At 43.7% G+C, this 15198-nt stretch overlaps 1 protein-coding gene across 1 annotated transcript in view; it reads left to right on the forward strand.

The window, feature by feature from the left end:
* AIFM3 (apoptosis inducing factor mitochondria associated 3) overlaps positions 1-15198 on the forward strand; it is a 65029-nt gene that overhangs the window by 17190 nt on the left and 32641 nt on the right. The window contains exons 4-9 of the mRNA XM_062590408.1: positions 4614-4723; positions 7011-7120; positions 7650-7694; positions 8745-8841; positions 11741-11853; positions 14338-14424. Coding sequence (XP_062446392.1) covers positions 4614-4723; positions 7011-7120; positions 7650-7694; positions 8745-8841; positions 11741-11853; positions 14338-14424 — 562 coding nt within the window. The remainder of the gene's footprint in view (positions 1-4613; positions 4724-7010; positions 7121-7649; positions 7695-8744; positions 8842-11740; positions 11854-14337; positions 14425-15198) is intronic.

Here is a 15198-nt window from a genome sequence, read left to right on the forward strand (position 1 = left end):
AAAGAGCTTTGACTGATATCAGATGTGTGGGAAACAGTAAGATTCTGGGAGCTATTTGCTTTATATTTAAATTATTTATATTTTATAAATTATATTTTAAATTATTACATTTAACTATATTCTAGAGTCCCTCGTGTAATACAAACTACTTTTTGTGTTAAATTTAAGGAGTTTCAGGGACTATTAATTATTCACGTTAGATAAATTTATCCAGGAATAAACAATGATTTTTAACTGTGATGGAAATTTAAGTATTAGAATGTTCTACATGGGGATGTGTTAGATTCTCTATTGATTTAAATCTTCAGAATAATTTTGGCTGACTTTCTGCAATCTCTGCTGCAGCTCAGAGAGAAGTACTTGTGGTCCAGCTGACTTTAGTGAATGACAGTCTCTGGGTGAGAGGTTGAGGTGAGGAGTCAGTAAAGATACAGTGGACTTCAAGGAAAACATAGTGGATACAGGGCAGTGGGAGGGAAATTGTGGGTAACCTTTCATTTAATGTTTGAGTGAGCAGCAGTACCAAGGCAGGGGAACATTACCTCTGGAAGAGGGCAGGCAGTTACTGGGATTGCCTTGTAGCTGGAATGAAGCGAAAAGAGGAGACTATCCTGGGAAATACTAATTGCATAGTGGAGGTCCTGATGGTTAATCTGCTGTACAGTTTCCAATGTCAGGAGGTATCCAATGGCTTCTGTGATTATTGCAGTGCAGAGGTACCAAGTTTTCTTGGGGCAGGTTCTGCTATCTTTGTGTTTGGTCCTGGTTAGTAAAAGAGTGTGTTCTGCTTTGTTGCCCCTGTTCAAGAAGGATGTTGGAAAATTAGGTCTTAGATAAACACGTTGAGTTATTAATGGACTGGAAAACATACAGTATAGTAGATTAAAAGATTAAAAGAGCCTAGTCTACTCTGCTGCTCACAGAGAAGATAAAGAATGATTTGATATTAATGTATAAGTACATACCTACAGAAGGCTATAACAGAAAGTATCTGTCTAGCAGGCAAAAGCTAAAGCCAGGGCTAGAAGCTGAAGTCAGTCTGGAAAATGGATTCACGCTGTAATCACATATGCAGTTAACCATTGAAAAAAATTTAACAAATACTGCAGTGGATTTTCCATCAGTGGGCATTTCTAAATTGAGACTGGCTCTTTTTCTAATAGATTCAGTCTACTTCAAAAGAGAGGTAACTGCAAGAAGATTCCGTGGCCTGTGTAAGCAGTGGCTCAGACCGGAGGAGCACCAGTCTCCTCTTGTTCTGCAATTCAGATTTTCTGGGGTGCTTCTTTTAAGGACTGTATTGAAGCACAGGTGTGTATGGGGCACAGCAGTTGCATGAGGCATCACCATATATAGTTTTAGTTATCTCTAAGTGCTACTAGTGGAGTTGCAAGCATAAAGTAATCTTTCTGCCCACCCTTTTTATCTTTTTGGATTGTCTCCACAGAACAAGTAAAAGATTCTGTAATGAAAATACTTGCCACTGCTATACCCAGTCTCCAAGTAGGCTAACAGGGAATGGGATGGGGAGAACACAGTGGGGATGTTCTGGGGCCAGATACCCAAAGAAAGTTTAGTGTTCCCTCACCTTGTTTGCAGACATCCTTCAGAGCTGAGTTTTAGCTAGTGCTTCCCAGGTAGAGAATGGAACAGGACAACAAGATGACTTCTCAAGTGAGTAAATAGCTCAGCTGGAAACACTTCAGTATAAATCGTTGTCTCATTCACTTTTGGAATTAGCGTGTCATGAGATGTCTTGCTTTGTGTTGCCTTCAAGGTGTCAGGTCTTGTTTTTGACTCTCTCAGATCATGCAGTTCTTTAGGTAAGTTGTAAACTCTTTCACTTATCTTATCTTTCTATAAGATTGTGGTTGTCATGTAACAAGAACCACAGGTTTTATCTGAAATATTGCACAGCTGAGGAATGCAGTAGGACTTGTGGTTTATTCACATTTTGCTGACTGAAGGATGTCTAAGTGCCAGGGAGACAGGGAGAGAGCAGAGCTACATTGCTCGGGAACAGGGGTTCCAAGGCAATTTACTTGAACAAAATGACTCCCAAGGGCAAGTCTGACAAACAACTGTACTGTTGTTTTGGCCTGAGGTAGTAAGGAACTTAAACATCTGCCTTTACTGTAGTGGGACAATTCATATAGGTGAAGCAGGCCCATGCTTGAAGACTTGTTCAAGGTAGGTTTGGGTGTTCCAGGTGGGCTCGTAGGCTGACCACTGGTCTAGCCTCCACAGCAGTGAAGGAGATGATGGAGATGGGTACTTCTGTAGCCTGGATGCAGGAGACAAGACAGAGTCACCATGTTACCCAAAGAGAAATAAGCAAGTGTGCTCTGTTGCACAAGCAAAGTGAGTCTGATTCGTCTGAGACCTAGAGACATAACACTTACATACCTCACTCATGGCTTGCACACAGCCTGGTAGGTTTCTTGAGCACAAAATTTGCTGTGTGTACACCAGACATGTATACAGTACACCATATATGCTAGGCTTGTTGTACTGATGATCCACTTAGTACAAGGGGAATGGTCAGGATTTCCGGATAAACATCAGTTCTGCTGGGACAAGATTTCTGAGTGGAAGAGAGGAGGACACCTCCTCTCTTCCACCCAGGGAAAAGCAGCTCTATGCTAGCTGTATGCCCAGCTCCCTGCAAGAGGAGGACTCGCTCCTTGTCTCTCCTTTGCATTCCTTGACTGTTAGCTGAAGGACTCTGCCTTAGGTAAACAGCTTCTGATAATCATATTGGAAAGAGGTTCAGCACTTCACACAGGTCTGAAGACCGTACTGGTAGGCAGGGTGTATTGGGTGTTGTGGGCCATTGGTTGGAAAGGGACTAGCTGCATGAGGAGAAAAGGAGGTGAGGATAGGAGAGGTTTGAATGAAAGCCTAATGGAGACAATGTGAGAGAGCAGAGAGCTGGAGTAAACTTTTCAGTGCTGGACAAAGTCACTCTCATTTAACAATCCTTGGGTAGCCTGCACTGGCTCTATGGCTAAAAATCTTAGGGCTCTGCTGACCCTGACTGTCACAAACTGCAGGATAGCTCCAGCAAAGCCTACAAAGCTATTTCTCTTCAGCTGCTGGGTCTTGGTTCATTTTTCCAACCGACATCTTGTTTAGTCAGGACCTAAGTGGAAATGAAACCAGCCTATTCCAGGCATCATTGCCTACTATCATCATTTGAGACAAACTGAGAAGAGAGGAAGGAACCAAAGCAGGTTTCTTGAAACTTAATCAGTAATTGCTTTATGTTAAATGGTGTCCTCTAATGGTGAATTGCAGATTGCTGAAGGTAAGTGAGGTAGAAAGGTTTTCCTAAAAGGCTACTTTCTAAGACTAATGACTGTTTTAATCACTAATTCAGGAGATGGGGATGCTGCAGTAACTTTTTCTGTCCTTGCAGATAGGATGTGTGATTGGCAAAGTCACATTTTTGGCCAGGACAGTGGTGGCCAGAGCTTCAGTATGGTTTGGCTTGTAGGGAAAGAGTCAGGTGAATGCACTCCAGTGTGTGTGTGTGTGCGCGCGCGCTGGGAGGGGGGGTGCTCAGAAGGCCTGAAAATTGCGAATTTTGTGTATAGAAGATTCCTGCTGTGCTAATCACAATAAGTTCAGATGATGCATTTAGGATGTGATGCAAACACTTGGAGTTACAGGCTTTCAAGGAGCACCTGACTGTCAACTGGAGAACTATGTGGTGATTAAGTTGGCTAATATGCAAATGTGGCTCTGGATGCAGGCATCCTCAGAAGAAGAAAGTCTGATCTGTAATGCACAGTAAGGGCCAACAAACCCAGAGCAGGAAAGGAGGTTGCTTTGTGAGTTCTAATGAGCAAAAATTGCAGGGGAAATCAGCAATGGGGTCAAGTGTAGATATTTGCTGTCCTGAGGCTTAGTTAGCTTAGTTAAAGCTAGCTAAGATTTCAGCAATACCTGATGACTAGTCTTGTCCTTTTAACTTGGCACTTTTAACTTTCTTTCTGTGTGTTAGAGAGCTAACCCATGCTTTGTCAGTGCAGAGAAAATAGCAAGAGTGAGGCACTGACATACCCAAATGCCAAAGTACACAGAGGAGCCAGAGATTGCTCTCCTGGGCACTACTTGATTTTTCTAATTTCAGAAATGCTCTTTGCTTTGACTCTCTGAGCGAATGGAGGTCTGATAAAGATGTGCTGAGCTATTGCACCCCATCCCCTGCTCCATGGGCACCAGGAAAAGATGTAAGGCCACACTGAAACCAGTTTAGTTTCTAGCTCCCTTTACTCCTGCGGAACTCAGCAGCTGCTTTCTAACAAGCTAAGCAGGGGGCTCTAGATCTACCTCCTAGGCGGAGTGCTGAGGGGAAAAAAACATACTGCCTATAAGATGGAGAAGCTGCCATTCAGTAAGCCAGCTTTGGATCAGGCCCAGGCTGGGAGCAGCACAGAGTGACTTCCAGAATCAGTTATATAACAGCAGTGACTGACACCAATAACTGAGCTAAAGGGAAGCAGGAGCTGGCCAGGCCGGTGAACAAGCCTGTGGTACATAGTGAGATGAATGACTCTTACTGCTCGGTGGATGTTGTCCCATGTGCTTTCCTGCCTTTTTCTTCATAGGATGCGAGAAGTGGACCTGGGCTGTGGGAAGGCTCTACTGATAAAGGAGAATGGTGAATTCTATGCAACGGGGCACAAATGTCCTCACTACGGGGCCCCGCTCGTGAAAGGTCAGTCTGTGTCACTTGGTTTGAGATTAAGAACAGGAGTCGAAGTATCTGCAAAAGACAATCCTGCAATCACCCAGCTGAGCTGCCTGGGCATAGGTCAGTGCAGTGCCTCAAAGTCAGCTTTGGACAGGCATCTTCTTGGTGAGGGAAACACATGTTCATAAAGCCGAGAGTGCAGAAGCCTCCTGTAAGCACTTTGCCTCAAGCTTGATTTGCTGATGACACCAATTTGTCGCTCCTCAATAGCAGGGTTGAAGTTTCTTTGGGTAACTTTGAAGAGCAGAACTGCACCAGTATTGCTAAAGTTGACTTCTGTTTTGTTCTTCAAGTCTTCAGGTTCTTCAACCTTTTTTGACTTTTTTTGACAGCCCCAACTCATGTCTCTAAGCATGTCTCTAAGGATTTTCATATTGTTTTGTTTATTGATTCTTTTCCACAGGGAAATAAAGATTTGCTTCAAAAGAAAAAGAATCAATTTGGGTTTTGTAATTTTTCTGGCTGCTCAGTCTTAAACGCAAACCCACAACGCACTATAAATCAAATCCTGCTCATGAGGGAAGGAGGAAGCTTTTCAGACTGATAGGATACTTTTGGTAACAAAAAGAAATGTCTCTGGTTTACTGATCAGAGTGGGATGATGTACAATATTTTACCATCTTGGCACTTAAGAATATGCATCATGGCACTTTCCCACGGCATGGGTTTCAGGCCAAATAGGCCACTAACCAAAACCCTAAGTAACAGCAGCAGGTAGGGCCAACCTGGCTGTGTGTATGACATGTACTTCACTAAAACTGTGGTACTTTGCTGAAGGGTGGATCTTGGGGAAAATGGCTAGTTAATTTAGCAGAGAAGCTTTTCAGTCAGCTGGACACATGCAAGGGGACCAGCCTGCTTGCTGGTCTGAGGAGCTTGCTCTTTGGGAATATGATCTGCTGATTGAAGAGTTTCTCATTTGTGTGAAGCAAGAACTGTTGGTGCTGGCAACTCTAGGTGCCATTTAGCCAGGTCCAGAGTATGTGCAAGCTGGCCAAGCTGACTCACAGAAACAAGATCTGAGATACAGTAAAGGTGGCTGTGACACAAAGAGCAGCATTCTCCTCTGGAGATGAGGAATGACAGGATAAGGCCCTCAGCTTCTCAAAAGGGAGTATTTCTTCTCTCTTGATTTGTGCATTTCCCTTATTGCATATGGACAACTGTACCACTTTACAGACCTGTGTATCCTTCTGAATCTCCTCTTTGCACAGCCCTCCCATCAGGAATGTTGGATGCAGGCTATCTTGCTCTCAGACTTGCTTAAACATCTCCGTCTGGGGCTAGCAGCCAGCTGACTAGGATAAAGATCCCCATGCTGCTTTTACTGTGGCAAAAGGAGGTGAGAGCCTGCCTGCCCATCTGAATCCTGCAGGCTGATCCTTGAAACAATGCCACTGTTACAGAGATCTCTCTTAGGGAGTTTAGAAAATGCTGCAAGAATAATTACAGGGGCTTCCCTGCATCCTCGTGTGTGTTGAATGAAGAGGTCTGACACTGTTGTACCTCAGCAAACAAAGGTGCAAACTCAGGAAATGCCTCACATGGCAGGACTGTAGCGGTTCACTCTGCCTGTGAGATCTTTCAGGCACAAATTCCAAAGTCTAAAGTAGCAGCCTCTGAGCAAACACTTGGAGGCATTTACAATGAGCCAAACTCTGTGCTTCGGACGTGACCTGTGCTTTGTTAGTGGCAAGAGGCTCTGCTATGTCAGGATCTGTTCTGAAATACACTTGCTCTAATTAAATTATACTTTACTTGAGGCAGCTGTTTGTTCAGGGTAATACCATTGCTCTTGAAGTGGATGGTGGTACTGAGTCTGGTAGAGGTGACTAGAAGTCCCAGGAGACTGCAGCCAAAGGTCCTGCTAGAGAGTGAGATTATGTTCTGAACCCAACAGATATTTTGTGGAGCTATGCTCAGAGTCACCAGAAGGCATTTGTCAGTTAGGAGATTTTAAAATGGATCTGTCATCCAGGACCCAGGTTGGTAACTATGTTCACCTTCTATCCCAAATTACTAGACCAGTCCCACATGCAAGTTAGAGAAGCTCATGTCAGGTAGCCAAGATGCAGTTCACCATCCTGGTCTAGTTCCAAACAGGAGCACTGCTGTGTGTCCTGCAGGTCAGTGACACTTACCAGTGTCAAGATCAGTGGCCAGATCACTGCAGCTAGATCTCAGCAGGGCTCTAGGGAGAGGAGGAGGCAGGTACAGGGAAGTGCTAACTCTGTTTTTATATTTCATGCAGGAGTTTTGTCCAAAGGAAGAGTCCGCTGTCCCTGGCATGGGGCTTGCTTCAACATCAGCACAGGTGACATAGAAGACTTTCCTGGCTTGGACAGCCTACCGAGATTCCAGGTGAGAACTTCATTCTTGCAGCAAATGGAATGACTGTTTGCATTGGAATAATCTCTGAAGCTTTGGAGCGAACATTTCTCATGCACATAATGGGATGGCAAATGGTGAGCATATCACCCATCCCTGCTTTCTCCCAACAGCTCCCATTGCCATTCTGCCTACATCCAGCCATGGGTGTCAGACACTTCCTGGGAAGCTGTGGAAGTTCAGTCTAGGAGATTTCTTATGTGGGAATACAGTGGTGCTGAGAAACCATCTGTAAACCTGAGATAGACATGAGGTAAAGAAAGATGTATTCTATACTGAACAACATTACAAAGTTGATATTATTTGACAGGAAACATGCCAGGGCCTTGAGCTGATGCAAGTCCTGTGATGGCCTCTGCAGCTCTCACACAAGGTGTGCAGTGTAGCTGAGCTGATGAGACCACTGCACTTTTTAATAGTTTCTGCACAGAAAGAAAACCAACCCTCTTCAAATCAGAGATACTCACTGTCCTACAAACTACTGCTGTTCTGTCACCCTCAGGTGAAGATTGAGAAGGAGAAGGTGTACATCCGAGCAAGCAAGCAGGTGAGAGGCAGAGCTGCCATTGGTATGCTGAACAGGTCACAGGCCTTGATGCATGTTGTATGCGTGATGCTTCCTACTGCCTGTACCCTCCCAGCCTCCAAACACTGTAGCTCTGGATCTCCTGAGCTGTGTGTGGTATCTGTGAATTCAGGAAGTTTTAGTGGAGAATTCTTCCATGAACTTGTCCCATCTTCACTTGAGCTTTTAGCAACTTTTAATTCAGTTGGCCCATAGAAACAAGCCTCTCCCATCAGCCTTTGGGCCTGGTCTGCTGGGTGTGAATGAAGCATAGTGATGATAGAGGTCATCTGTCCCCTCCTGAGCACAGACAGCAGCTCTGTTTGATAGAGAGGAAACCAGTGTGGGGGCAGGTGAGGGCTCTCATGCCCCCAGATATGATTCAGAATGAAGTGCAGTCAGGCCAGTGCCCTCATCTCCCTTTCTATGAAGAGTCTAATTCTGATTTACATTTGCATTTATATATGTGTAAATCTAGCGGCTTAAAACTATGGCCTAATACTGTCACTTATGAGGTTAGATCCGAGAGAGGTGACGGCAGAGGGACAACGCTTCTATCCTAGCTGATACAGGTGCACAGTGAGATGAGGTAGGTTGCATGAGTCCATAATTCTGCCTTACATTAGCTTCTTTGAATATCAAAGGTATATCAGGTCTGTTCAGGTGAAGGCTAAATATAGTTCCTAATGGGGCTTCTGCATTTTCATTTTACCCATTGATTGCAGAATTACACAGTGACACACCTGTGCTGCTTTTCTTGTATTCTTTCCCAGAGCTTTATCCCTGGATGAATTTGCAGAAGACAGTGGATTTAGTTTTCTTTTGTACCTGGGAAGGGGACAGTGCACTGAGTAATGGAAAAGTATTTGGCTGAGCATGGGCTTGGAGACCTCTGTGGGCAACAAGGATGTGATTGTTCCCATTCTATCCAAGCTCTTTTATAACAATGCTTGCAGTTGTTCCCATTCCTAGCTGGCTACAGAAGTTAAAGTTGAGAATAGATAATGACTGTTCTCACTGATCATGGCACAGGCTCTTCAGACACAGAGGAGGACAAAGATGATGGCAAAGTGCATCTCCTTGAGCAACTATAACCTGAGCAGTACCAACGTGCTGATCATCGGTGCAGGTACTGAGCGGCGTGTGTTGAAAGACCAGTGTGTGTCCTTCTCTCCGGAGAATGTGCAGAGAACACTGTTTCTTTCCTGGTGTCTGTGTGCCGTTCACTTTCTCTTTTCCTTCCTGGCCTGGCCTATGCAAAAGATTAGACCAGAGTGTCATCCTCGGACTTTCTTACTTGGACACTGATAGTCCTTTGAAGATGTCCCTGTGCTCCTGGTCTGTGGAGTTTTGTACTTTCCTGTCACAGTCCTCCATGGTGGGCACATTTAACTCTGTTCCCTCTATACACTCCCCAGATACATTACTAACCCCTTTTTTTCTACAACTGATGCATTTAAAGTCCTCTCCAATTCCTGTGATGTGAATACATGTTTCTCAGTTCCTGTGATGAGAATACATATTTACCTTTTCGGGTCTGCACACCTCCATCTCTGCCTACTCCAAAGCTCTCACCTCAACCTACTTCTCTGAAGATAACTTCTTCCATCTTCCCAGTAAACACTAAAAGCCTGCATGGAATAGCAAAGCTTCCAGGCCATCTTTTTCCGTCTCTTGTCCAAGCTCCTTTTGGAATCACAGTCATACTATTGCAATGCACTGTAATAAAGCTGGGCTCTTTCAACAGTTTGGTGCAATTAAAATTCATGGAGTTGGGGGAACCAGGCTCTGGGAGCTTTTGTCTTCTGTATTCCTTGGAGGCACTCTGTCCTTCTTGCCTGCTGCAAGCTTGTACAACCAGCTCTGTGCTTACATTAGCTCTGGAGTTTCCATTTAAAAAATACTATCTAAAGCAATGAGATGATGTTAATGTAACTTCCTCATGTAACCAATCTGGAGTTCCAAATTTGATAGAGGAGCTTGGGAGAGGGGAGGCTGGAGAGACACCATGTACTTGTGCTAATGTGGTGTATTTTATGTAAAGTACATAGATTGCAAACCAGGACATTGAACCAATGTGCAGTGAACAGTTTCTAGGAGTTTTTGTCCAGGGACCTGAGAGTCGATATGGGACAGCCAGATGAAGTTTGCAGATTTTATGCAAAGACGTGCATATTCTCTGACAACACTGCAATTGCAATATGTGACAGTTATTTCTAAAATTGGAAATAATTCCATGTGACCTGGCAGCACTACACAATGCAGTTCTTGTGGATAGACTTATGGAGTGAATCCCATTTACAGTTTGCCTGTTTCTGGAGTTGGTTGAGCACTAGATTGAATCATGTACTTTAGTGAAATGGCACTTGGTAAAATGGAAGGGGCTGGGAGGAAACAAGCTGTCCTATGATAGACTTGGGGCTGGGAGAAAACAGCTGCTCTGAGCATGTGGATTATTCTCACTACATTACAGCCCACAAGCCACCAAATCTAAGCTGTGGAAATACAGAACACATTGTGATCTGCCACTCCAACTAAGTCACAGCCTACAGCCTGAGTAGAGATGAGAAGAACATGTCTGGCCTGCATTTCCCTTGCTGCTGGGCAACATTTTTATCTTTCTTGTGATCCTGCTCTGTGTTGAATAAAAACTGGAGTCTGACACTCATGCATTCTGAGATCAGTGAGCCTATCTTGGGAGTGAGATGTGGCTAAATGAGACCAGTCATGAGAATGTTAAACGAAGTCACCCAACAGATAATGTTAGCTGTTATTGAAAAAGCTTTCTCAGCCTTAAACAGCTAAATTTTCAGCTCTTTTAAAGACCAAAATCTTATTCTGGTCAACAAGAATGCAGATTTCAAACATGGATGTATGAGGAAGAAGTGATGGGAAAGGACTACCTATCCAACCCTGTGTCAGGAAGTGGGAGGCAGCCATCCCAGAAGAGCTGAGGGCACGCAACAGCAGGACACTGGTATAGGTTGCTCAAAGCTATATCATTACTTGATTCAGAAATGTCCCCTTCCATTATCCATGTTGAAATTCTTTTGGATTTGGATGAGTTCTTTGCTGTCAAATATTTGAATGTGCAAGGAGGGCTCATTAGAGATTCAGTACTGGAATCAGTGCAGAGTCAGTCCTTGCTCAGCATGTTCTCCAGGAAGCATGCTCAAGATGGCCACCCCGCTTCCTCTTCTTCCACTGTTCCCTGGCTTCATTAGTAGGAGCATGGTGCTGACGAACCAAAGCAGGATAGAGTGTTCAGGTTCGTCTTCTCCTCATGGGTGTTAGTGACACTCTGACTCTTACAATCTTTGTTGTTGAACATGCTTCGTGGGCTGAAAATAGACTCAAGATTTCTAATTTGGCCTTTCATATCTCATCATTTTGACCAGGTAAAAGGGGATGTGCCACATCAGGCTGCTTGGTTACGGGTAGGGTAGCACACTCACAGGTAGCCACTTATTTGAATGGGGCCCTCACATTATCCTCCTCTGTCTCAAGCCTCTTGTTGAGGGAGCAATGTTAGAGATCAGGCTTGCATCTCACTTTTTTTCCTATGTTTAAAAACAATCTCTCTCCCCCCAGCAAGAAATTACATACAAAATCCTCTGTAGGAAAGTGTGCAGCCACCACTCTGGCCTTCAAATGGCTGTGTCCTTTCTTCAGAAGTGGCCATTGCCATTTGACTTAGGAAGTGCTAAAAAGTAAGGTCAAGACTTATGAAGCAGTGATTTTTGAATCAGCCTCTGTGTAGGATGCTAGGTTTAGAGGGCAAAGGGTTTAGACTCATGGACACTCAGAATATAGGTCCAGCAGCACTGCAAACTCCAGCGCTCTACCTTTGCAGGAGCAATGCCATTTCCTCTGTTTTCTAAATCGATCAAGTTCTGTTTCAAACCCAGAATCACATCTTTCACTTGCTGTTGGGAGACTGTGTCAGGATCACTGTTGTTAGCACTTCAGTATTTTCATCTGTCAAATACACATATACATAGTTAACATAGGTCTTCTTCTTCTAATAGGTGCAGCCGGGTTAGTCTGTGCAGAGACCTTGCGCCAGGAGGGTTTCTCGGACAGGATTGTAATGTGTACGATGGACAGACACTTGCCCTATGACCGACCAAAACTCAGTAAGGTTTGTATCCTCTAGAGTATCTCACTTTCCTCCTGATTTTTAGAATTTGCACTAGGACCATTATGCATTGCACCAATGTATTTCTTCTTCTTCATTCATCCCAGCTCTCTTCTTCCTTGAATTTTCTTTTCTGTTAGTGACTGGAAGATAAAACTCAAAAGAGGAATTGTACAAACTCTTAACTATAAGATTTCACCAGTGCAGAAACAAGGGCATTCTACATAGTCCAATGACAGCTAACTCAGCCAGCTCATGCCTGGATGGATCTGTTAACTTCAATTCTTTCTTATGTTCCTAGAACAAAATCTTTAGGACAGTGAAATAGGATATGTAAATCTTTGCTTCTTAACTAAAAATAATTGAATTATTTACCTAGATTTTTATTAGCACATGGTTCTTGCTGCCCAGTGATGCTCCATGTTGTAAGTATTCACACTGCTGGTTATCATCACATCTTGATTGCCTTACATAGGTCGTTTTCTCTGGCATGCATCCCTGCTTGTGTGCCAATATGCAGAGACAGAATGATCTTCTAATAGCATTTTTATTACTGATTTCTGGACCTTATCTGATATCAGACAGTAACTCATGTTGAACAGCAGCATTTGGTCTTGAAGCATGCAGATAACGTAAGAACAGGGTGGAGTTAAATGCTCTGGTTGTAGAAGGTAAAGTGATTCTCAAAGGAATGCAAATATGCACATGACTCTTTGAGAGCATTCAAGCCATTGCTGTGCATAGACAAAATATACTTGGGATGAGAAATAACTGTTGTGCAGGTGAGCTCTGAGATGCCTGCAGTCATGGTCCCAGCCAGGTAACTCCCTGAAGCTCTCCTTCTCCTTGTAGAGGTGTTAAAGTGCCTGTTCTGTTCTCCCTTAATTAGTAAAAACATCTCACACAACAGGTGTGTTATATATAAGTTATACATAATTGCCCCTGACCTCTGGCTGCAGTTACTTGTGGAAGGTGTGTTAAGCCCTTAAAAAAAAAAAAAAAGGAATATTCTAGAACAGAAGAGAAAAAAGAAGTCAATTTTCTTAACCCTAATATGAGTGGTACTAACCCTGGAAAGAGTCAGTAAATGGGGACTATGTAAAGCTGTGAGCAGTGGACTTCTTGCCTCCTGAAACTGCAGCACTGCCCTTCCTTTGCTTTGCTGAACATCTGTTATCAGTTCATCCTAAGCTCCCTCAGGACTGTGTTCCTCTTTGAGCCCTTTGGACCATGACCTGCTCTCTGGTGCACTGACTTCTTAGTTCCCATTGCAGGAGCAGTGGAATGCAGTGAAACTCGTATTAGTTATGTATTGCTATGTGCTGCCCTTGCTGCTCACCAGCATGGGAACCCTTGCTCCAAAGTCATGAGAGTTGAAAGTTCCTGTCTTGATAACATTTAGTGTTGAAAGAATTTGCAGTAAAACCCCTATAACCCTGCATCAACTAAAATCTGCCTTAAGTTCTAAGATACTGCCCTCTTCTGAATACAGTGTTATCTGAAGTTAAGTTAGGGGAATGCACTGCTGTGCCTCCCACTCACCCTAGGCCTGACCAAGCCATCTCCAGGGATAAGGAACTTGCACTTCAGCCCCTGGTATGTGACTGGTTCCAAGGGAAGTTGGAGGCAGACGGTGAAACCATAGATTCCTGCAGCCCCTGTCCTTCAGGGGCCAAACCTAAATGTCATGCCTGCGTGGGTAGATGATCCTGCTGCAAGTCCTATGTGATATATTGCAGCACTTGACAATGGAGCGTGTATGGCCATGCCCCTTTCCCCCCACATTGCAGGTGGGGAGGGATGCACTGAAGTGTGGAGTAGCATGGGCTCAGGTCACTCAGTGCTCTGCTGTGTCTCAGCTTTAGCCGATGTCAGAGCTTGTGTCCACAGAGTTAGGAGGAGAGGTGAGTTTGGGCTTAAATGTGATCTCAGCCCTGCTTGCAAGGATAATGTAGATTTCTTTTGCCTGACTAGTAAAGGCCAGGAAGAGCAAGAACCTTTACATTTCAGCTAAAGGTGAGCAGATATGTGTGACAAACCTCTGCTTTGGCTTTTGAGGGAACTTGTGGTGCTGTTCAACTTGCATCTTTTTGAAACTGTTGCTCTTGGACTTTTGTTATAATAATGATAATAATTCCCTATTGCTCTTTTAACTTCCATTTCTGCAAGTAACTGGTTATTTTTCAAATAATGGAGCTTTTTTTTTGCTCCTCTGAACTTCTATGTATTATGAGAAGCTATCTCTAAAGCTTCTTTTTTGCAGTTTTTCAGTAGTATTTACTTCTGTTCTGCTTTGGCTGGTCAGTGCTACCACTGTGCTGAGTTAACAGAAAAGGAATCAGGACCCAAATCAAAGTCTCATGAGGACTTTTAACAGGTGCTGTAAGCACTAATTTCAAGCTATTACTAGCATGTGTTGGTAACAGGCATTTCTCCACTTCCCTTTTCAACTCACAACTGTTAACGAGAAAATTGCTTTTTCTGCAGTCGATGGATTCCCATCCTGAGCAGATTGCCTTGCGCCCTAAAGAATTCTTCCGCACGTATGACATTGAAGTCTTGACTGAAATGCAGGTAAGGAGAGTAGCTTTCATATGGTGCAGTCTTATCAGTGTGCCGACAGACTAAATTTTTCGAGTGCTAACACACAAAGGCTTTGTGTTTAGAAAATGTAGCAGTTGTAGTTGTTCCTGGCATACTGATTCCCTTTGGAGAAATATTAAAAACGTCTCCTTCAATTCCCATGTTCTTTTATGCATAGGAGCTCAGGTTGCCTGTGGTTTTCCACAATTAAATAGAATTACATCTGTGGCAGGAAGAACATCCCATGCAGACTCCATTGCAATGGTGATTTCTTGCCTGCCATTTACTGAGCGTTCTCCTGTGGATTTGGATATTCTGTCTGCGAGCAGTGCAAGCGGTGTTTGTTTAAACATCTTTCCCCCTTATTTTCCTTATCCTGGGAGATATTTGTGAAATGGCATGTAAGATGATTAAAGGTCTGGATTGGCTGAGATGCAGACAGGAACCAAGAGAATTAAAGCCTTAGAAATGAAAAAAAAATTACTTCAAACTTAAAAATTAAAAGCATTTTTGTGTAAGGAACAGAGGCAGCAGAGAAAGAGACCTCTACAGTAAGAGAGGGTGGAAGTTAGTGTGGTAGTCTGTCTAGGCCCAGCAGAGTGTCATTGTTTCTGCAAAGACCTGTCTGTTAAATTACAGAAACTGGCTTATTTGAGGTGAAATAGAAGAAAGCTTCACCAAGATGAAGGGTTGTTCATACAGAAGTGATCTCAAGTCTGGAGTATGCAAGATGGCTGCAGAAATTACAGCTGTTTGCAGAAACCA

The sequence above is a fragment of the Rhea pennata genome, chromosome 17, assembly GCF_028389875.1.
Source record: "Rhea pennata isolate bPtePen1 chromosome 17, bPtePen1.pri, whole genome shotgun sequence".
NCBI lineage: Eukaryota > Metazoa > Chordata > Aves > Rheiformes > Rheidae > Rhea > Rhea pennata.